At 44.6% G+C, this 24,175-nt stretch overlaps 1 protein-coding gene across 5 annotated transcripts in view; it reads right to left on the bottom strand.

Annotated features, from left to right (window-relative positions):
• GMDS (GDP-mannose 4,6-dehydratase) overlaps positions 1–24,175 on the bottom strand; it is a 489,935-nt gene that overhangs the window by 368,966 nt on the left and 96,794 nt on the right. For 3 of the 5 annotated variants that reach the window (XM_082345679.1, XM_082345677.1, XM_082345681.1), the window contains exons 2-4: positions 23,663–23,707; positions 15,333–15,420; positions 13,726–13,835 (exon numbers count right to left, since the gene is read on the bottom strand). In XM_082345679.1, the coding sequence (XP_082201805.1) occupies positions 13,726–13,835; positions 15,333–15,420; positions 23,663–23,707 (243 nt within the window). The remainder of the gene's footprint in view (positions 1–13,725; positions 13,836–15,332; positions 15,421–23,662; positions 23,708–24,175) is intronic. The other 2 variants (XM_082345678.1, XM_082345680.1) reach the window with 2 other exon arrangements.

The raw sequence follows: 24,175 nt of genomic DNA, 5'->3' as shown, positions 1-24,175 counted from the left end.
GTTTTCAAACAGCACATGTCAACCTAAAACAAATGATATATATTTCATTCTAAATCTAAAACACATATAATTGATATTTTGATAATGCTTTATGAAGAAATTTATATATAACTGTCACTAATTCAAACAACATAGGCTTTGATTTTAAGAACTATATGATGGTGAAAGTTCGTCTTATAAAATGCCGTTTAATTAATTAAATTGAAAGCTCACAAAATTATAAAATAATTACATGTTTAGGATCAAAGTCAAATTTGGATTATTTCAAACCTTTCTTAGTTCTTGTACTTACACAGCCCACACTACTAAAAAAATGAGAGTAACACAGACCTAGCTGTGCAGACAAACTGAAGTTAACACAATAGCTGACTTCAACCAGAAAAACAGCACACGTGTAAGTATGTATCTTCTTTTCTACTGATCTGTGACAGGGCAGACCCACTCCATCACTAACAAGTAACCCACGGCAGCAGGGATATGTCTTCCACCTCGTTAAACGACACCGAGGCCCAGGGCGGCGTGCAGCGGTGGGACTGGCCCTGGCAGCCCCGGCCCTTCCCGCGGTGCAGCAGCTACAGTCAAGTAAGCCTTTGTGAAGTCTGAGAAATAAATTATATTCGGTGTTATTTTTTGAACCCAGAAATGAGGTAAGGGGCTGTTAAGATATCAAATTTACTAAGAAAATAATTATGTGAGAAATAAGTTGCTGTCACGAGAGAGACTTGCCAGGCGCTGCATTTGAGCAAGCGGTTAGACACACCTTTGGAATCAGTTTTGTGACACAGAGGTTGGTCTGCGGTACTAAAGCGCATGAGAGCAGATCGGAAAAAGCCGAGGAGCAGGGGAGCGTCTTCCGGAACAACCTCACCATCACTTCGAGGAAGTAAGAAGCCTTACGAGGCTCCCAGGGAGGAGATGCTGAGCTGATCCTCCAGTTCAGGACACGCTACAAACTGCTCTTCTATAACCTGCTTCCATACCTCACGTTTCTAATAAGCACGATTTTACTTTATTAGATCCTCATGCCTGTGCTCTCACCAAATTCAAACCTGAAACCTGAAAACTCCCTTGGATATCTGTGGGCAGCCACAGACGGGCCCTCATAAGCAGACGCGTATTAAGTATTAATTATAATGATGACTGCCACCTTTTATGGCGATGATGTCATTATTTAGGAATGCTAATTAAGACATTAAATGACTTGTTAATTGCAAACGCATTCTGAAGGAATCTCTTTGTCCTTGTACGTTGAATAGCAAATCCAGCGTGGGGACCAGACCATAATAGACCGCAGTTCTATTTTCTAAAATGCTGACATTTGAGCAAATGTTCCCATGGAATGTTTGCCTGCTTCGTGGACTGACATTTCCTCCTGGTAACTGGCTTAAGTGAGAAGGCGGCGTCCAGGCCAAGCCCCACAGCCTGCAGGCAGCGGGCCATCACTCGCCGCCGCAACTGTGTCCGGTTTCTCTTTTGCTTCCCCCTTGCCCCTCCGCCCCCCGGCCCTCTGCCGCCTCTGGATTTTGACACGCATATTATCTTAGCTGATTTCTATCATCTTACGGGACTGGGTGACATACCTTCAAAGATTAAGCTTTCCCACCAGGGATTTGTCCAGAAATTCAGTGTATTACAGCTTCTCACAGCCTTCTTCATTCTCCTACACTCCTGTGTTATCAACAGTGGCTTTCTTTCCTATTTTATGTTTAACTACAGGACACAGGCGGCCACGCTGATAGAAGTCGGTTTACACTGTCACTCATCTCTGTTCTAACTGCCAGGCTGACTTCCGCCGTCTGTAACGCTCTGCTGCCATCTATACGTAGAAAAGGGCACAACGCTCTTCCACCCCCCGAAACTCCCCCTGTTCCAAAAAGAATCCTGTCTCTAATCCGGACAGATGACAAGGGAAGCTTCTGGAGTAATTTGCTTCCCCACAAAAAAGCTTCCCTGGAAGCTTAGAAGGAATTTCTATTTATTTCTCTGTGAAGCAACTTTCGGAAAAGTACTGAAGATGCATTATTTAACATAAACCAAAACCAACAGTCCATTATTGCTGTTGATAAATTTTAGCGAATATGGCCACTTCTACAGAGTTATGATTGAAAAAGAAGAGGCAACAAGAAGTTAAAGTTTTAAGTCACTTAAATAATTACAATAAAAATAATTTTGCAAAACTGCAATCTAAATATCTTGCCAAATGATATGATCAAATGATCACTTTCATAATATTTAATATAAAGTAAATGTAAAGAAACCAGATTAAAAAAATATATCTACTCACATTATTTAAACTACCAAAAACTCAAATACTGTGGTTTGATAATCACCTAGTCTCTGTCAAACGCCCAAATGCTGCCCTTCTAGGGAAGACAGAGAAACGAGTCAGAGCCCTGGAGCCCTCGGCCTTCCCTGTGGTGTGGATTACACTGAGCTGTGCCGACAAATGTCAGTGTCAAAAAAGCACACAAACAAGAAAAACACTCCGGGGTGAGCCATATAGGAACCTTAAGCAAAACAAACCAAAAAAAAAACCACAGAAAACCTTTCCTCTTTCCTCTGCTAAAACCGCTGAACAATAATTAATCATTAATCTACTTGGTAAAGGCAGAGATTGATATTTCCAATCTGGACTAATCAGGTGTGTCAACAGTCCTAGAGAACACTCCTTAAAGGTTTATTTTGTCAACACTACTAATTTCTAAAAGACTTTTTACTGTTAAAATAACTGGCACCAATGAGATGTACGGGGGTGGGAGGGGAAAGGACTCGGGAGAGGCTGTACCCTGATACAGCAAACAAAATGAAGCGTGCACCCTGGGTGCTCCCCTCCACCGACCTGCCATTCACAGAAAGTTCACGACTGCTATCAGTGCAACGCTTGCCACCCAGCAAACACCCTATTTTAATCATCGACACTATGACCGTATACAAGTTCGGCTCATCATTGAAAATTCAACATTTTCTAAGGAACTGTCAGTCCAAGTGATTCTAATGACAAACTTAACATAGTTTAACAAGCCAAACCAAGCTTTATGCATATTTATTTATAAAGAGAGCAAATTTAAATTCATCATGAATGATTTTTTAATTAACATCCCTAAACAACATATACTTCATGTGAATATTACTAGAAGGCTATCATAATGAAACCTACTAATCTTTGATGCTAGACATTTTTCAAAACTGGAAATCTAAACTAAATAAATCCTCATACAATTTATTATTTGCTGGCACTGGTAAGGTATCCAATTAATGATTTACAGTAGAAATATATAAAAAAGATATTACACATTAAATTTCTTTGAAATAGAAAAGGTTCCACTTTATCTTACTATACGTACCAACTTCAAGGATCCAACTTTAACAAAGAGAATTCTAAAAATTCCATCTGTACTAAAAGGATAAAGTAGAAATCTTGTTTGATACCAAGCTCTATGTGATGTTTTAAAGGAACAGATAAGTTTAAATTCTTAAATTTACATACTCTTCTTTTTGGGGGGAGGGGGACAGATACATTATCTATGGTATTAAACTAGGTATTATTTATGTCTACCTCTTAATTTATGCAAATTATGTATTCTAATCTAATTGGGAATCCAAAAACAGTTCTCCATTCATCATTAAAAGTCCAAAACAAAATGTTTCACTCATAGTACCATCACTGACTTACTACCGGTTTACTATTTGTGTTTATAGATACGTCTAGAAATTAATATTAATATAAACATGTATATTTAGCTATTTGCATTAATTTTGGCTTAATTGTGCAAAGCTAAAATAATACTTTGGATTTTATTTAGTAAACAAGTCACTATTGTAAGTGAATCAAGAGTACCAAACCCAACAAATATACCTTTGTGTGGTCCACTAATTATGAGAAAAATTCCAAACACTACTAGCTGTTATTAAAATCACAATACCACCTAGAGCTAATAAAACAGAACAATCTGTTTGAACAGGAGAGGAGAGCTTTCACAGTGTTCTCTCTCATATAAATTCTTAATGGAGTAGGAAGGACTTTTAAGTGGCTTTAAATTTGAATTCGATTGCTCAAATCTGTAACAGGCTTCCAAGGAGAATCTGAACGACGACACACAGGGACCCGCCCGCAGTGCGCAGTCCCACTCGACCCTCACGAATAGAAGATAAAGACGCTCAGTGTCTTCCTAAGAACCACAGGAACCCATCAGCCAAATTCACATTAGTGGGGTTCGTGCACTACCAGTGCAAACATTAAATCGTAAAGTGAAAAAGGCTTTTTCTGTGTGCTGCAACTTCACCTTGTAACAAACCAAAGAGGTTTGCAAATGTATTAAATATCACAGGGACTGAGCCGCACAGGTGACGGACAACAGGATCCATCAGAAAGAAACGAAGACTGGAGAACGAAAGCAGAAAAACACAACTTCACTGGAGCACAGGGGTCCGTCATCGCCCAGGCCACCGCTCTGTTCACCTAACCCTCTACCCCTGTCAAGGAGCTCACCTTTCCAGAAACAGACACCCTGTATGCAGTCCACGGGGACGTCAGGCCTACATGCAAACACACCTTAACCATCCTCGGGTTCTAAGAGCCGCACTCACTGCTCTTTACCAAGTAAAGCCCTCCTGCCCAGGAGGTACCTTCACAACTTCAATGTTAACAATTTGGTAACACACTAGAGTGATTTTATGTTGCTCTAAGCACATGTGAGAATTATATATGAATATATAAAAATTAATTTTAGACCTCATAAAATACATAAGGCTGTATCAATTTACACATCTACCAAGCAAAATAAGTTATCTTCAGAGACCCAACATGGAGTTATAATTTGCATATGCTAAAATGTGGACAAAAACGTATTTGCAGTATTAAAACAAGTATTTATTTTTCAATCTTAGAAAATAGGTTAATTGACAGTAAACTGATTTGGCAATTTTTTGTTTGTTTGTTTTAGTATACTAATAAGAACAAATGACTCTTTCTAGTTATCAAGCTATTGGTTCTTCTGACTCCATAGGAGCAAATGTCCTTAGTCTCCCATAGCCTTTAGGGAAACGTACACACCAGCACAGCACTCGATATCAGAACTGTGTATTGAATTGAACTATCGTAACCAAAAAGACTGTGGTTATCCCGGAGGAGTTAGTCCTGTGGATTTTGTTTTAGCGTCACTGACAGGCTACCATCACACCCTGCGGGGTTGGATTCGGGGACCTTCTAGCTACACAAACACTGCTCCTCTGGGTTCGTCTTAACCGGGTCCCGCCGGAAAGAAAACACAAAGCTCTTAACTCAGACCTCCTGCAGTGTGGTCAGCGGCGGGAGTGACAAGAGAGGTGAGCCTGGGCCCACCGGGGTCCTGCGCTGCCCGCCCCGCCCCGCCCTGGTCTCCTCGGAGCAGCCCTCTGACAAGCACAAGGCAGCGTCTGACAAGGTCCCGTCTGGCCTCCCTCGTCACCAAATGCAGGTTCCGGGCGGCCCTTTGTGAAACAGGGGCTGGGCAGGTTCACGGACCTCTTCCACCTCAGAATTCTGTGGCCCGTTTAGTAAAAAACAAGGGTCTGAAACATCGCTTTTCTCTTCATGATGTGTCATGACAGGTGAACATTTCAGCGGCAGGAACTACAGACATCTGAATGGGGAAGACCTTCTTGCACAGAGTTCCCAGCAGCAGGGTGGCAAAGGGCAGGCGCCCACGGGCAGCAGCGACGGTGCCCTGCAGCCGCCCGCTGCCACCGTGGCCTCCGTCAGCCTCAGCGAGGAGCGGAGAGCACCCGGATCAGAGGGCAGAGCAGCCCGCGTGCGCCCCCCCGACCCCCCCGCAGCACCGCCGCCCTCGGGCTGCACCGGCCCCTCCCCAGGAGGGTGGCTCCTGCGCACAGGACGGCGGGAGGGCCTTCCCGAGGGGCTGACACCTGAGCACAGGCAGGGAGCAGTTAGGGACCAAGGCCGTGAATATCGAGGGCAGAGCAGCAGCACGGAAGCAAGTGCAGAGGCCCATAGGGAGCAGCGTGTCCTGGGACCCGCAAGACAAGGTGCCCGCCCGTTTCACAGGTGACGAATGGGGCCTGCAGGTGACGCGATCTGCAGCCAGCAGCACGGGGCCTGGGCTCTGGGCTGGGCCTGGGCCTGCGTCCTGGGCATCCTGACGTGGGAAGTCCTGCCTGCGCTCCAGTGCCCACGGACACCTCCTTCCCTCTGGCCCCAGGACACAGGCTTCCGCTCGGAAGCTCTCCGCACAGCAGTGCGCACGCGTGAGCCGCCGCATGGAGTGCACGAGGCACGACGGGCTCCGGTGCAGCCAGGCGGGACGGGCTGGGCCTGACCCAGCCTAAGGCCGCCCTGACAGCCCCTCCCCGACGGCGAGAACGATGCCCCTGGCCCCTCCTCGCTGCCCTGCTCTCCTCACGCTCCCTGCCGGCTCGCCAGGCTCCGCAATGAATACACGGGGGAGCGAGGCCCAGGAGAACAGTCCTCCGTGCTGTCTGTGGGCCCCGACCCTCCTGCACCTGCACAGCGAAGGCCACACTGGTGCTCCTGCTCTGTTCCGGAACTGGGTGAGTCAGGCGCGAAGCGCACGTCCCCCCAGGCACCTGCCCTGCCCCGTAACGCAGTCCTCCCAGGGCACCCCGTCACCCCCTGGGTTAGAGCAGCCCCAGGAGGTGTGGGCTTCCTCCCCATAAATAGGAGACAAATGGCGGGGGGGCTAGGAGCAGCCAGGAAAAAGCCACTGGAGAGGGCACTTCTGTCTCTCAGGAGATGAAACTGCGCGGTGCCCTCGCCGGGGCCCCGTTTCTTTCCCAGCTTCACTCCCTGCACTGGCTTCTCTGTCTCCCGGATGCTGAGGCGCGGCCGGGCCACCCCGCCAGCCTCTTGGCTCACAACCAGCTCCGCTTCCTGCCCTGCTTCCCGGGCTGGAAGTCCCACCAGGAAGACAATCAGACTCGGCCCCTTCGCTCCCATACTCAGATCTGCTGGCCGGTCCCGCACAGCTGGACAAGGAAATCCTGCCCCGCACGCCGCCTGCCCCAGGTACCTTCTGGGCACGTAGGCCTCCTGGCTGTCATGAGACAAAATCAAACAAATGACCGACAGAGAGTCGAAAGGGAGACAATAAAGATAATTCAAGAGTCAGAAAACAAATGACACGGAGGGAGTTATTCAGTTTGAATAAGAGAAAGTCAAAGAAAGACTTAATAACGGTCTTGAACACTGAGAAGGGATTTGAAAATAGTTCTCAAAACTAAACAAAGAAGAGCAAATGACTTTCTGTCTCCACAGAAGACACAGGAAAAAAAAAGCTTAAGAAGAAACTTAGGTATGTGGGGAAAGCTCTTAAGGTGAGGACTATTTTACATTAGAATTATTACTAATGGAGATCATCATTTTCTTTGATGGTCTTTAAAATAAGTTATCGAATACCAAGATCTGAGTTTTGATCCTGGATTGGCCAGTAACCAAATGTGTGACTTTGAGCAGCAGGTAACTTCACTTATAAAATGAAAATCATACTAAATTATTTCTAAAGTTCCTTTTAGCTCTAACATTTCATGATTACATCATTTTCATTTTAAAAAAATAATAAAGGCAATTCCAACATGACATTGTGAGACCAAAGGGTCATACTGGGCTAGATTTCCTGTAGACAGATCTCGTCCAACAGTATGACTTCAAGAATGAAGTATGATTATCAAAGAAGCTGTGAGGAATGGTGGAAAACTCCAAAGTCATGACAGTAATGAATGTTGAACAGATAAGAAATTTAGGACAGAAATTAATGAAAAATATTATTTACACAGTAAAAATTTTAAAAGAACAATAAAGCAGGCTCCTAAAACATTTCCTCATCAAAATGGGCAGGACTATGTATATTGGATAACTTGTTCCTACTTGGGTGATATCACCACGCTAGGTTTAACTACTTTTAATAACTAGTACATTTCAGTCGTCTCTCACTTTCTCCTACATAAGATCAAATCAGCCTCTCAATGACCTACACTTCATGAGTCATAATTTTTCTGTTTATGATTCAGAAAAATGTCTTCAGTCAGTATTTCCCAGACTGCTGTGGGTTTATTCCAAGAACCAATTTCATCTTCATTGGTTTCCTACAGGAAACCAGACCAACTTCCTATTATTTTATTTTCCTTACTTTTAGCATACCATAGCCCACATCAAATTAACTGGAAGTGAGAGTGATAGAAGACTCTATTCTGCACAAAGAGAGGCCAACACAAACAATGCCCGGTCTAGAAGTCACGGATTCAAAATGAAATGCAACGTGTGCTAATATTAGAGCTTTCTTTCAAAAGAGCTCCAAACCAAATAAGAAGAAACATATTTTAATTAACTTCTTACAAACATTCCACTGTCAGAAAGAACTTTTGTTTAAAAACTACTGTCTATGAATACAATAAATCCTACAAAGCTGATTAATACAGAGAAATTAATTATAAGGAACAAAATACGTGTTTTCCATCCTAACCCCCTAACAAGCTGCTAGGAGAACAGGTAGGCAGCTGAAGGCCAACACACAGAGCTGTGGAGGGGTGGGCGGGGGCACAGCAACGTCCCCCCAGCCAGCCGCAGTCTGTTGTCACCCCCTGTCCTTCCCAGCCAGCCCCTCCCCACACCCACCCTTTCCACCACTGAGAATCCATCTGACATTAGATCACACAAGGAAGAGGGGCATGGAACACGGGCTTTCCAAAGACATTCTGACAGTGGCTTGCACTCATACTGTTCCTCCAAAGCACTAGGAGTACCCGGGAAGTACACGTTCTCACTGACTACACGCTGCTCGGAAAAAGATTTCTGAATGTGGAGAATTTTGGTATAAACATGTATCAGATTCTTCTTAGATTCTTTCCACTCTCAGCTTTACAAGCTCACATAGTCATTAGCTGGCAAGGAATTTATACCAAATTCATAAGCTGATGCATTGAAGGAAGAATGCATTTAAGGCGCATATTACACACAGATAAACCAAGAAACCAGAAACATTAGCACAGCGGTTCTCAAACTGAAGCCCCCAGATCAGGGTCAGCATCACCTGGACACATCCTGGAAAAGGAAGACCTCACAAATCAGACAGGTTGCTGGGCAAGGCAGGACTTTTCTAGAAAAGAATCCACTCAATTTACAACCCTTCATAACCCTTGACTTCTACGCCCCCCCCCCCACCTTCCGGATAATTCCTCTAACGCATCACTAAAATGCTCTTCCTAAAAGCCCCAAATCATCCCTACCCTAACCACAAAGGCCACGACGTCTGCTTGCTCCTCACTCCTGCACACTCATCTGAAGCCCTAGCGCGGCAGACACCACCTCCTGCCTGAACCGCCTGGTCTGTTGGCTCCCTCACACAATTCCACCCTCCTGCCTCTTTGACCCTACCTCCCTGCCACCCATGACTCCCCCCACAAATGCTCCCAGGCCCCAAGGCTCCATCTTCATCCACTCCTCTGTTTCCATCTGCTGCCTTGGCTTCGGCCTCTCAAGAACTCCCAGGACTGAGCTCCAAATCTCTCTCAAACCTCACAGCATACTTTAAATTGCCTTTGACCTGCATTACCTGAATGTCCTTCAAGTACCGCTGGTAGGACGAGTCCAAGAGGGAGCCTCTCACGCACCCCCCAACTCAGCAGTCCCTCCTCGGACGCCTGCTTCTAGCACCGGGACCATCAGTCATCTGGCCCCAGTGCCCTGGAGCAGCGCTTCCCTTCCTCCCCAGCCCCGTATCTTGTCGGCAGAGGGTCAGCCCTACAGGCCTCCTGTTCCATCCTCCTCATGCCCACTTCGACTGCCACCACCTTCACCCAACAACTTCCTACTCTTCTGAAGCCCCCACCTGTAGACTCACCTCTGAATCTATTTGTCTCCTGTTCAAAAACAAGACCAGGATGCCCACTCTCACCACTTTCATTCAGCGTAAGTCCCATAAGCCACAGCAGTCAAAGAAGAAAAAGAAATAAAAGGAATCCAAATTGGAAAGGAACAAGTAAAACTATCACTGTCTGCAGATGTCATGATGCTATACATAGAAAATCCTAAAGATGATACCAGAAAACTACTAGAGCTTGTCAATGAATTCAGTGAAGTTGCTGGATACAAAATTAATACACAGAAATCTGTTGCATTTCTATACACTAACAATGAAAGATCAGAAAGAGAAATTAAGGAAATAATCCCATTTACTATCACACCAAAAAAATACCTAGGAATGAACCTACCTAAGGAGGCAAAAGACCTGTACTCTGAAAACTATATGATAGTGATGAAAGAAACCGAAGATGACACAAACAAATGGAAAGATATACCATGTTCTTGGATTGGAAGAATCAATATTGTCAAAATGGCTATACTACCCAAGGCAATCTACACATTCAATGCAATCCCTATTAAATTACCAATGGCATTTTTCACAGAACTGGAAAATATTTTTTTTAATTTGTATGGAAACACAAAAGACCCCGAATAGCCACAGCAATCTTGAGAAAGAAGAACAGAGCTGGAAGAATCCCATTGAGCAAAAGATGCTAAACATCACTAATTATTAGAGATGCAAACACTAGTCAGAATGGCCATCATCAAAAAGTCTACAAATAATAAATGCTGGAGAGGGTGTGGAGAAAAAGGAACCCTCGTACACTGTCATGGGAATGTAAACTGGTGCAGCCACTATGGAGGACAGTATGGAGGTTCCTTAAAAACTAAAAAGAGGGTTATCACGTGATCCAGCAATCCCACTCCTGGGCATATATCCGGAAAAGACAAAAACTCTAATTTGAAAAGATACATGCACCCCGATGTTCGTTGCAGCACTATTTACAATAGTCAAGACATGGAATCAACCTAAGTGTCCATCGACAGATAAATGGATAACGAAGATGTGGTACATATATATAATGGAATATTACTTAGCCATAAAAAAGAGAGAAATAATGCCATCTGCAGCAACATGGATGGTCCTAGGGATTATCATATTAAGTGAAGATGGCCAGACAAAGACAAATATCGTATGATATCATTTATATGTGGAATCTAAAAAAATGATACAAATATACTTATTTACAAAAAAATAGACTCACAGACACAGAAAACAAATTTATGGCTACCAAAGGGGATAGCAGGGCAGCAGGGGGAAAGATAAATTAGGAGTTAGGGATTAACATACACACACTACTATATATAAAATAGATAAACAGCAAGAAACTGCTGTATAGCACAGGGAACCATATGTCTTACAGTAACCTATAATGGAAAAGAATCTGAAAAAGAATATATATACAATTGAATCACTTTGCTGTACACCTGAAACTAACACAACATTGTAAATTAACTACTTCAATTTAAAAAATGGCTAATTAAAAAAGAAACACGTAGAGACTGCCCAAACACAGCCCACCTCCCTACGTGCCCACCTCCCATTTCTCCCACCAGACTTCTTGCTTAGGACCTAATAAGCAAGACCTAAGCAACCTAGGACGCTCATCATGTTGCAAACACATCCCAAGTCTTCTCTCTTCTGACTCTCAGCCTTGTATTGTCACCTCAATTTCAACTACCCGTTACCACTAATGACGTCTGTAAACTTCCACCCCGAACCTACTCCTTGACACCATGCACGATCTCGTGGGAGTGAAGTTCTCTCACCCCATCTCTAAAGACCCACAGACATCAGCGCCAGCCTCTGTCACCCCTGGGAAAGGAGTCCCTCCATGACAGAGGTGGGTTTCACGCATCCCTGGGTCCTCCACTCCACCATGCACGCAAATATCGTTGAAGGGCTAAACTATCTTACGAGCCAAAATTCATCTTCGATTAAGCACCATTTCTGCCAATTAACAGGTCTTTAGGCAAAGCAGGCAAAACACAATAAAACCAGGTAAACTTCACATACAGAGCCACTTAGGAGGAATCGGCTCAACCTCCTGTGCTTTCCGTACTCACGGTACAGCCACCCTACGGTAACAACCAGACACACTCAGCACCACTTCGTGTACAGAAAGCATATCAGACTTTTCGAACTACAAAACGTTTTGGAAAAAGGAGAAGACTGACTCATTTAATGCTACCATGACAGGGGAAGGCCTTCTATACATAAATCTTTATAAAATTTCCTGCGTCTTCCCACCATGCCGGTATAGGACTTCTAGAGGCGATAAACTATCGACCATCACAAAGGAAACGTCTTAATCTAAAGGAAACTGAGTAACAGAGCACTCATTCCAAAACATTCTGTTTTGCCTGGAGATACCAAGAAGCAGCTAGATAAATTAGAACGTGGAAGATGGGCTAACTGCCTCAGCCCAGGATAAAGTCTTCACGCCTGGAGTGACAGTTATTGCTTCGCTATATGAAAGGGGGGACAGCTGCTCAAGGCATGGCACGCAGGAAATACCCTTTCAGATGGAAAATACATTTAGAATCACTTAGAAAAATAGCCCTACTTTTCTAACCTAAAGCCCCTGACGCCTTCCGCAGCCCAAAGCTTAAGCTTGGATACAGAACAGAATCATCGGAGATTAAGAAAGGAAAAAATTACCTTCCGAGACAGCAGAGACAGATAAGAAGTATCATTATTGGCTGATCTGTCGTCATCCTCCAAGGTTACCATCTTAGAGAAAAATGTACTGTGAGGGTTTACGCTCAAATTTGAAATTTGGTATCAATTATAAGACTGAGCTTTCCACTTGCTTCTCTTACTATGTTCTACCTTTGGTTTCATTTGATCTAGTTTATAATTTCTCCCTTAAACTAGCAGAGATATAAAGCAGGCATATCGCTTCCATTCCACTCGAAGTTGGAGATGTGGAGAAATAGCCAATCACCCCAAATACTTTCTGCAGTAAGAGTGCTGAATTCACTCATTAAACAGCAAAAAATGCTGCTAGATTTTCTGTTCCTTTTTTTTGGTGGCGGGGGGCAGGTGCTGTTTTAACTTAGAGTCATTTGCTTTTATTTCTATGCTCCACTGACTATCCTGATTGAATAAGTATCTAAATAGAACTCATACCATCCCTGGCTTCAGTTCACTCACTAAGTTAGCACTATAATACAGCAACAAAAACTTGAATTAAGCAGATTGCCAGAACCCTGGGGATTGGCTTCTCAGGTTTACTGCAATTTGTTCTAGAAAGAAAAACTAAGGAGAGGTAGATAGACCACCAGAGAATCTGTCTGAATAAAGGGAAAGAAATCAACATGAGCTGTGTCATACTGAGGAGGCAAGAGGCTAAGAAGAGTTTTTCTTCCAATAATTTTTACTACTCACAAGAAAAAGTTAAGTCCATTAATTTTGACATACTGGCACTCAAAAATACTACTTTCTCAGCCAGTAATATCATCACTACCAAAAATTAATATTAAAATAGAAGTTTTATTGACTTAATTTTCCAACATTTGAACCAAACACTTCGTTCACAATGTGAGTTGAAATGGCAGAAAATACATCCAAGTGAGGTTTGTGGCTGTAAGATCAGCCCCGAATAAATAAATACTTTTACTCTGTCGGCAGTAACATTTTATTACATTGTCCAATAACAGAAGACACACTTTTAAAAAAATGTATTAGCATTTCTGTAAGGACTCATTAATACCCAAACTAATACCAAGAATCAAACTTGAGGACTAGGATTAGTGGTTGTCGTATTGTGTTAAGAAGCAACGGACAAAAGTAAAATACAGAACTCAGGAACACAGCCAGAGAAATCATGATAAGGAAAACGGCTCACCTTGACGTGGCTCTGGGCTCCGAGGTTGTAGATCTCGGTCGGCTTCACTTCATTGATGATCTTTACGAGGCAGGTACTGTCGGTGAGGTCACCATAGTGCAGTTTCATGTCTTTAGGATTGAAACGCATACCATTAGATAGAAGGAAACAACGTAGGCCCAATTTTTTAACATAGCAAAACTGAAATGTATATTCTGAAATTCTGAAAGCCAGATTGGTTCTCGAGTAGCAGTCTGTAACTGTCACCTGTAAAGAAACTACATAGTAGAAAGAGATTCCCATTTGTTGCTATGTCTATAAAGGATTTGTAAAAACTCAGATGAGCTTTTTAAAAAAACATAATATCATGACAGATGTTACACAATCAGCGTATCTTATGGCGCCCCGGTGGCTGTAAGACATGTCACATGAGAATGAGATTCAGACAAAGAAAATCTGGAAATAATGCGTATACCCTCGAACGAAATATGTAACACATTGATAGTAGTGAAGATAGCTCTATTCAGATACTTTTATCTAGCGATTTTTCAGTCCTTCGTAAACATCAGTCCTTAAACCATCCATGACGTGCCTGACGTATGCATAACTGATTAGAGGACAACTAGCTTGCTCTGACCCCAGATCTAAGCAGATCCTCACACTGATTTCCCTAGTGTAAGAAGGTGACACAGGCAGATGGGCAACCTGCTAACTGGATACTCTCATTAATTTTACATAATATTGATCTACATCTAGGTCCAATGGCAGTACCATTCTACACTTTGCACAAAATGATGATGATTTTCAAGGAGGATTCACTGAATAACCTAAATATTAAGGTGGAAAGTGTACTGGTAGGTCATCTTCCTGATGACATCACTACCTGTACAACTAACCCAAACCTTCCAATGTTCAGGGCCCTGAGGTGAATACAAGCCACCTGGATCAGCCCTGCTGGCGGGAAACACCCTGTGTCCTCGTCCCAGCTCTGTCTTTCGTGTGCTATGGAGGCTTGATAAAGTCACACCCTCTCTCTACTTCCATCTGTAAAATGGTCTCATTCACAACCTCAGGAACTGCTGTCAAGGTCAAATGAGAAAACACCGCAACTGTGTGATGTACTCCCTGCAATTGTGTTACCAAAAATAACGAACGACTGCCAATACTGACAACCGCCTGTAAAGCAATTTAAATACATTTTTGACTGCCATCTGCTTTTGGACCTGTCTTCACCAATTATTTCTAAAATTAAATAAATGTACAAAGACTGCTTGAGTTGATTAAATTAGACCAAACGTGAAAAGTAGAGGAGGGCTCTGAGTGTGGAGCTGATCTGACTCGAGGGCACAGGGACACCTGGAGACGGGTGATCAAAGGCTTGTCTGCTCTGGCCTCTCGAGCAGCATCACCTGATGGTACCCTCGTAACGGCCTAACCGCGGTGACACCATGGCCCAGGGCAGCAGGCAGTGAAGGGTTTTCAAAGCGTGCAGATAGCATTCAATGCAGGTAACTCATGGGTAAATAACTGCGATTTGATGGGCTTTGAGAAAAATGACATTTGAAAATACCTTATCATAATATAGGAAGTTACACAGAAAGAGAGTTTAGAAAAAGAAAATGACTTACTTCCTTCAATATGAGCCTGGGGGTTCTTATACAGATGTTCAATTCGACCAGTATTGAATGAACTGGATCGCCGTACAATTCCATGGACCTGCATTTTTATCGTGTGGAAGGATAAGAATAAGTTATAAATATGCAATGAGGATTCGTAAGCAACGTTATTCCGCTAATGTTTCGCTTCGTGAAAAAACATATAACTGTCATTTAAAGACCTTATTTTAAATTAGCAGAAGGAGTTCTGCGGCTCACTCTCCCCCCACCCCGCCCCCGCCCACAGGCAGCTCCCTCCATCCCTCTCCAGTGTTTCTACTGCCAATCTCGACGAAAGTAATTAGATAATGATGTGACTTCACAGCGAGTGCTTAGTTGTAGATACTCAAATGTCTCCTTTTCCAAACACACACACACTTACGGTCCTACTGCTGACAAAAATATCTCTTCAATTTGAAACCGAAGACAGACCATGCGAGGCTGTATCGGTCACACAGCCTGGACCGCTCTTCAACCCACAGCAGGAGGAGAGGGCTCTGGTGCCTCCAGCCCTGCCCGGTGCCCTCCGAGCTTTGCACCTGGCACCGATTCTTTAAATAAATACGTATCTGGGTCCACAAGAGAATCAGGGAGCCGCTGCTTTTATGCAGCTGTGTAGAAAAGCTAAGAAAGCTAAATAGCATAGGTTAGGGACAAGACTTACGTCCTATGAGATTTAAGGCATGAAGGAAACTCAAATGAAGGGAGGATTTTTTTTTTTTAATTTTTATCTTTGACTTAACCATGACAAGTGTGAGGGGAAAAAGTCACTGGAACCAGAACACATACCTGTCCGATGCCGAAGAAAAGACTATTTGTGTCTGATACATTGGAGACATTGTTCAGGACCTGGTCTCACTCCCTCCTTTGTGCTGCCAGCGCTAATAGCAGCTTATGTCACCGGCTGCCTGTGTCCCAGCGCTGCTGGTGGCAGTTTTAGTCTTTCTCTTATTTTAGAAGCGCTCCTTCTAATGCTGGGTAGTTTCATTTGCAGCTGAATACACTTCTATATTTTAACTCAGTCGTTTTCTGTCTATTTTGAACAAAAATTAATCCTTGGCAAGACTCAAATATTCCAAGTGCAGGGGGGAAATTATAAGCACATAAGACTTTCTTTCAAATAGAAAGAAATGTCATCGTCACTTTACATGGCATACATGAGAAACTGACTTCTGCAAAGGATACAACACACCCACAATTAATAATTCTGTTGGTTAGATGCTTTAGCCAAAGAGCTAAAACCACATTATTTTCCAAAAGAACTAAACCCAAGAAAATTTTGTAAACATGAAAATATTTTAAGACAGGAACATCACAAACTTGGTTGACATTTTGGGAGGCTAACAGTAAAATCTAGGAAACATTAAATTGCAATTTGGGTTTACGTATCCATTACGTAATTTAAAAGTAGAGAGAATAATACTTACATTAAGCTTAGAATTAATTCAACTTCATGGTCTCCAGTTTTTCAAGTTGTTAATTATAAAGTTCAACTACTCTGTAAACTTAATAAACTTTGTTTAATAAACACCAAGTTCACATATACACCTATATATATCAAAACTGGTGTTTACCACCAAAGTTATTTCTGAAATACATAGATCTCAGATGTAAGCTGAGCTTGATTTCATTGGATAGAGAGGAATTCATATGTTCTAAAAAACAGATAATTTAGCTTTGACAATGAAAAAAATAATAATATGATTTAGTCTATTTTTTTCTCTTGATTGCTGGTTTCTGGATAAGTCAAATATCCCAACAGCCCAAAACAAAGAGAAATGCTATATACATACACATTTTATATCTACATAAAGGACTGATAAAAATATTCAATGACATTGATGGATGCAGTATGAAAATCAGACAATTACCCAAAGTCACAGCAAATAAATAATATAGGACTTTACTGTCACACTTATAACCAAACACATTAAGCACTAGTTTTGGGTCTTTTTTTAATACAAAAAAAAAAAAAAAAAAAGCTGTGTTTTAATTTCCCCTCACTCCCAACTTTTGGTATGTGTATACAGGGAAAGAAAGACCTGCCAAATACTTAATCCATGACAGCAAGTATTATTCTAAGAACTAATGAAAGCTGAGTCTGTCTACTTCTGAGACAGGTGAAATACAAACTTTAAGACAAGCCAAAATGTGTGCAAACTGGATAATCTAGTTAAGAATTTGAGATTAGCGGCTTTTTCTTTACAGAAGGGAGGTAGGCAGGATTTTTTGTTTGTTTTTATAAGGATTTTTGGAGAAAAAGAAACGAGTTAGGAAACCAAACTGAAAAGATAAATGAGCTAAATTTGATTCCCGATAAAATTAATTAAAATCGTTATTAAATTATAGCAGTTCAAAAACAAAATTTCTGAAAAACTGAGGTGTTAAACAGAAGTGAGCATTTTTTTTTTTTTTTTAAAGATTGATTGATTGATTGATTGCTATGTTGGGTCTTCGTTTCTGTGCTAGGGCTTTCTCTAGTTGCGGCAAGCGGGGGCCACTCTTCATCGCGGTGCGCGGGCCTCTCACTATCGTGGCCTTTCTTGTTGCGGAGCACAGGCTCCAGACGCGCAGGCTCAGCAGTTGTGGCTCACGGGCCTAGTTGCTCCGCGGCATGTGGGATCTTCCCAGACCAGGGCTCGAACCCGTGTCCCCTGCATTAGCAGGCAGATTCTCAACCACTGCGCCACCAGGGAAGCCCGAAGTGAGCATTTTTGACAAAAAAATTTCAAGTCCCATTTAACTAAGTGATGAAAAGGAAAATTTCAAGTTCTCACGATGTCAGAACAAAGTTGGTTTGACTGCAAGATCGAGAGTCAGATTAGGCAGTATAAATGCACAGAAATGCTGACTGATTGATTGATTGATTGATTACAGTCAAGAAAATAGAAAATTATTACCATTGGATTTTAAATTCTTCAGTGTCTAGATTTCTCTTGGAGGCAAGGATGCCTCCCAGGGATGTTTAATGCAACCTGCTTCTGGAAAGTCTAGATGACGTCGGTCACATCAGCACACACGGCAGTGACCGTGCACAGACACTGTTCTCTGTGGACATTAAATCACTGAACCTTCACAACCACCTTCGTATCGTGACTCCCATCTTACAGGTGGGGACGCTGCCTGAGACCACGCCACCAGCACGTGGTTCTGTTAAAGGTGGACGTGGCCCATTGTGCCAACACTCAGTATGGTTTCAGAGCGAAAGCCACAAAAAGCTTTGACTTTTTTGCACCAAGGCTTCTATCAATAGGATTACCAACAACTCAGAAAAAAGGATCCACAGATCAAGAACGGAAGCACCGGAACTCCAGTTCCAACAAAGGTCTCCCAGGGATGACTGCACAGCCCTTCCGCCCCATTTCTCTTCCACTCTCCTGAGGCCCCCTGGCTACAGTTCCTCTCCTGGAAGGGAAACCCACGATCTACCTGTTCTCTAATTTTACATTCTGATTCGCTGTGTTGTCATGGTTACCAAGTTAATTAATATAGATTTCTCACATATTCCCAGATACATTCTAGCTTTTAAAGGGTTTGACTTTGTCTTTCATCTTTCTGGTTTCTCTTTGTATTTTGCACAAAGTAAGTACAAAAGTATATTGCTGGCTTATCTGCTAACAATGACGCTAGGAAGGCACCTGAAACCAGAGGTACCTTCACAGGAAGCTTCACTCCTGTGGTTTTCCTCTTTCCCTGGTGACGAGAAGGAGCACGCAGAGCTGGGACCCGGGCAACGTCACACACCCGCCCTTCCCTGACGCGAAGTAACAGACCGGACCAAGGGCCTCCTACAGAATCTGCGTCCCTCGGCCGGTCAGCACCAAACACTGTGCCACCCGCCTGTCCTGTAAGACTAAGCTCCACAGGCCCACAGAGCTCCTCTGGACTGCCGTCCACGTGCGTCTCACCTGACCTTGGTGGCGACCTTGGGGACACGTGCACTCATCATCTAAGTCTCCGAGAGGCCGCGGAGCCAGCAAGTGGCGGGAAAGGATGAGGACGCGGTCCAGCACCCAGCTCAGGGGCTGCCTCGCCACCGCGAGCTGGATGGCCTCGCTTCACCTCCCTGCTCTGAGCTGCCTGACATGGTACAAAGGAGAATTACCCTCTGCACTTCAACAGTGTGTAGAATTAAATCCATAAAGCTTTAAAGGATGATTTTCTATAAACGCTGAGAATTCTTGGCTCTCCTCATCATGAGATGATACCTACAGACATTCTATAAATAATGAACACGTGTTAGACCCATTCTCTTTATCTTTATGCCCCCCTTGCAAAATGTTTAATCTGGAGCAAAATTCAAGAAACCAGCAGCATTAAAAACTTTAAACCTTTAAAGGGTCCCTTCTCAGTGAGGAGTGGACCCGGGATGAAGCAATCCATCTTTTTCACGTTACATTGTTCGTTCAGAACATGATCAGATGGGACCTCCCTGGCGGTCCAGTGGTTAAGGTTCCGTGCTCCCCATGCAGGGGGCAAGGGTTCAATCCCTGGTCAGGGAGCTAAGATCCCACAAGCCGCATGGCACGGCCAAAAAATGAAGTAGTCCTATGCCTTGATGTGGAATGACGTTTGTAATATATTGTGAATTGAAAAAAAAAACAAAACAAAAAAGAACATGATCAGATGCACGGATTTCAGAGGACAGGTTAGGTGACCAGGCCCCGCAGCTTCAGAAATCTAAGGTGTGTGGTCAGACGAGGTACTTAACCATAACTAGTTAATCTGTAACATATGAGATTCCCTTTCAAGGCATACACAAACATCTCTCTCTGCTTCAAGGTTAGCCAGGCTTTTTATACCTTTACTTTGCTCCTTTGACTAACTGCGCTACGTCACCTCCGCGCACAGGCTTGTATCCGCCTTCGCTGCCCCATCTTCCCTCCCCAGCCCACCTGGCTCTGCCCCTCAACCTGCTTCCCTCCAGCTGAGCATCCATCGGGTCCACGCCTCCCCGTGCTCATCATGAAGGCTGACCTCACCCCTGCCGGCCAGGGAAGCCTGCCCCTTTCTTATGCAGGAAGATCTCAGCCTCGGGATCAAGCCTGCTCAGAATCCGCAGCTCCTCCTCCTAGTGTTCATTTGTTCCCAGCGACACTCTGCTACCCCAAAGTATATTGTTTCCACAGTTATTTCTGGGCCTTGTGATATTCCTTCCACAAAGACTAGATTCAAAATAATATGAGAGCTCAGGGAACCAAGGTACCCCAAATTAAGATACCTTAAGAAATGCTGTTCATCTTCACCTTGGAATTAAAAGAGCTCATTTGAACCTCTAGTTGCAGTGGTTCTCACACCATAGGACCCAGGAAAGCAGCCACCGCGACAGCTGGGGGCTGTTAGAAAGGCAGGTCTAAGGCCCCGGACTCATCCGCCTCGTCTTCGGTGGGGCCCAGGTGGCTCTGAGGCTAAACGCTGGGAACCCTCTGACTTAGAAGGAGGTGCTCGTCCAAAATTGCTGATGTTGGCCCTCTGGATTCAGGTGTGGATAGGGGTGTCCCCTCTCATCTCACGGGAGGCAATTTTCTAACCCTGTTACTTATTTTGCTCGTGTTCTGGAGCAACCAGGGGCTGCTGGTGGTAATTCTGGAAATTTTCCAATGCAGCCTCTTCGAAAAATCACTCTCACATATACTTTGACCTAAACACCAAAAGATAAAGCCTGTGCTATCATCACATCCCAGTTAATAAGCCTACCCTCCAATTACATCAATCTCTTAAAAGTGAAGACAGCAGCCTAGGAAAACTGAAGACAGGACAGATAAACACCCTCTCACGGCCCCCATTCCTACGAAACTCACAGTCCCCTGTGCGCCAAGGAGGAAGCCCTTCCGGTCATGCCGTGCAGCCCCGAGCCTTCCACCTGAACCGCAGGGGTATCGCCTTCTGCCCTCTCCTCTCCTGCCAATCACTGTTTCAATGACTCAGCCCTCCCACGAACTGTGATTTGCCGAGTGGGCCTTCTATGGTCTTTCTTTATCAGAATCCAACCTGCTCTTACAGTTTCAGACGCCAACGGAAGGAAACACCCGAAGCGCACCTGGCTGGCCTAGATTCTCATGTATTCCTGAGTCTCTGGTCCACTTAGGAGCATGACGACCTGTTTTCAGGGGTCTGGCAGTTCCCGAACAGGCCGCCTACATGGAGCTCCGCCTCCTGGGCACGCCCTCCTCCGGGCCCTTCCCAGTAACACTGACATCGCCATCCTGCTGCCCGAGGAAGCTGACCGCCTACCGCGTCCGGACAGACCCCCGCCCCCACTCCTCCCCGGCGCCTCACACTGCCTCGCCAGCTCCCTCTCCCTTGGGGCCGGCCACATCCGTGTCTGATGCCTCAGGGCCCCGCGTCCACCTCGGAAGTGCATCTCGGGACCCACACAGCTCGAGCACTCCTGCTGACACACCACCTCTTCTCCAAAGCTGCAGGGACCGTGAGGGGCTCAGGGCACACCAGCAGGGCGTGGTGTCTCGGCGCACTGCACATTTTAAGCTGAAGGAGCCTGAGAAAATCACAGAAGCGGGAAGGTCACCCTGACTTTCCCCCCGCCCTTCTCCCCCGAAGCAGCCAGGTGGGAGGTGCCCTCCCCACACCTGGAGGAAAGGAGCATCTTTACGTCCCAAGACAAGGGGAGGCCGGGAAGAATCCCACCCAACAGACCTGGCTGAGCCACCGCCAGTCCTACACTGACTGCAGACCCCTGGACCTCATTTCTCCACCACTGCCCCTGCTCACCTAACCTAACACACAAGTACTCAGGCCTACCCGCCTCCTTCGGACCCTCATTTTCTCAGGAAGGCTCCCAAGTCACAGAAAACTTACATTAAATACATCTGTATGCTTTCAGTTTAATTTTCAGACCCAGCCAGGGACCCTTAAGAGGGTCGAGGAAAATGTTCTCCTCCTCTACACTAAACTGACAAAGACAAATAAACAGGAGAAACTTCTGCTGTTTTTTCAAACTCCGTCAGCTTAAAATATTCACATGCCAAGGGGCCATGTTTGGGGGTAAGGTGCCCTGACCCATCACCATTACTCAGGTAGCTCCTTCTCTTGGCTCACCCGGTACACAGCTGAATCACTCACCCGGCTCCAGCTACCGAACGACTCTTCGCCTGTCCCAACCTCTGAAACAAGATAAGTACGTCTCTCTCGCAAACCTTTCCTTTTAGAATTATTAAAGCGCCAAGTTAGTCCAGCCTGAATAAATCTCAGTCTTCACCTAAAACCAATACTTCTATTCTACATATCACTCTAAAATCCTCTGCTCTGCAGAATATGAATTGATCGCTCAATTATTATAGGAATCTATGTATATGAACATATGTGTACATGCCTATTTCCATAGTTACATTTGCCTTTTTTTGATATCATTACAAGATGTAGAAGTAGCCATTATTAGATAAAGGCACAGAAGGTCTAATCATATCTGCTATTAACCAAAGTCTAAAAGTCAAAGTTCACAGAAAAGATTACGCGTTACACTAAGAAAACTAGGTTCCTTTTCTTCAAATCCTGTTGGTGCTTAAATGCCAAATTCCTTGCTATTGTTTTTGCATTTGTCAACATGGCATCCAAAATTATTAAGGTAAACACCCCCCACATCAGGCCAGAGAACATGTGCCACTGCGTAGGCTTCTGTCCTCTGCAGAGCACAGAGATTTCTAGAGATGTGCATATCTGAAAACTGTTCTTAAAAAGTGTAAGATGTACACGCTAAGATACATCCATTTAATATGTAAAACCCTTGTTTCTTTCAAGGAAAGCAGAAAACGTGTAAGGAGGAGGAGGAGAAGGAGAGAAGGAAGACAAGGGCAAGAGCAGCAAATGCAGAAGCTCCAGCTTCCACGAAATACTGGCTGCCGACTGGAAAGCAAGCATCTCTAAGTGTCAACTTTGCATTCAGGCTTGCCAGGGATCAGCTTAGTTTTTACTGCTCTGTGCAATTTGCGAATTAAGTGACTTCGCTGTGAGTGGGACTTTTTTATGTAACACATGACATCATAAATTAACCCTAAGGACGGTACAGCGTTCAGCTCACCCGGTTGCTGGTTTAGCTGAGAATGCGGGAAGCGTGCAAAGCAGGGAAACAGCAAGAATAGGGGGCGGGGGGCTGCCAGCGCGCCAGCAGATAAACAGCACAATGAGCTGGCGCTGTGACCAGCCAAGAGGCACATTCTTCCCCTGATTTGGACTTGTTATCAGAGCTTCCGTGGAAACACACACAGAAGGACAGCAGAGAGGAAGCGGGAGGCCACGGTGTCCACGGTATCCCGTCGGCCTGTGCCGGCTCATAGGGGACTCACCTCGTAGCCCTTCTCCAGCAGGAACTCGGCCAAGTAGGAGCCGTCCTGGAAGACAAGGAACATCAACAACCGTCAGACCCATCGTGGCCAAGACCAAGGGTTTTGAGAACAGCATTTCAGAGGCTCTAGGAACTTAAATAAGGCTCACGGCAACCAACATGAAAATAACACAGACAACATCCGACGTGAACACCGAGTGGTGCTCTGCTGTCCACTAAGCCTCCCATAGACGGGCGCTCGTCTGTGCCCACGGGAGCGTGGGAAGGCGCTGGCATCACCACGTGCACAGGGAAAGAAACCGAAATCCAGGGACACGTGGGGGCAACAGGGAGAACATGAAGCTTCAAAAGCTGATGGATCTGCTTTAGGTTTTGCCGCTTACTAGCCCTGTGAAATACGCAACACGTGTGCGGCCAAGCAGACGGCCCTGGTGCTCCTGGGACACAAAACAGGAATCTGACTATTTCTGGGGGTGCTGTAGAGAAGGAGACGCTGGAGCAGGGATGAGACAGG

The sequence above is a fragment of the Balaenoptera borealis genome (assembly GCF_965194805.1).
Source record: "Balaenoptera borealis genome assembly, chromosome: 12".
NCBI classification, from domain to species: domain Eukaryota; kingdom Metazoa; phylum Chordata; class Mammalia; order Artiodactyla; family Balaenopteridae; genus Balaenoptera; species Balaenoptera borealis.
Note: the sequence above shows the minus strand (reverse complement) of the source record. Positions and strands in the feature narration are given on the sequence as shown.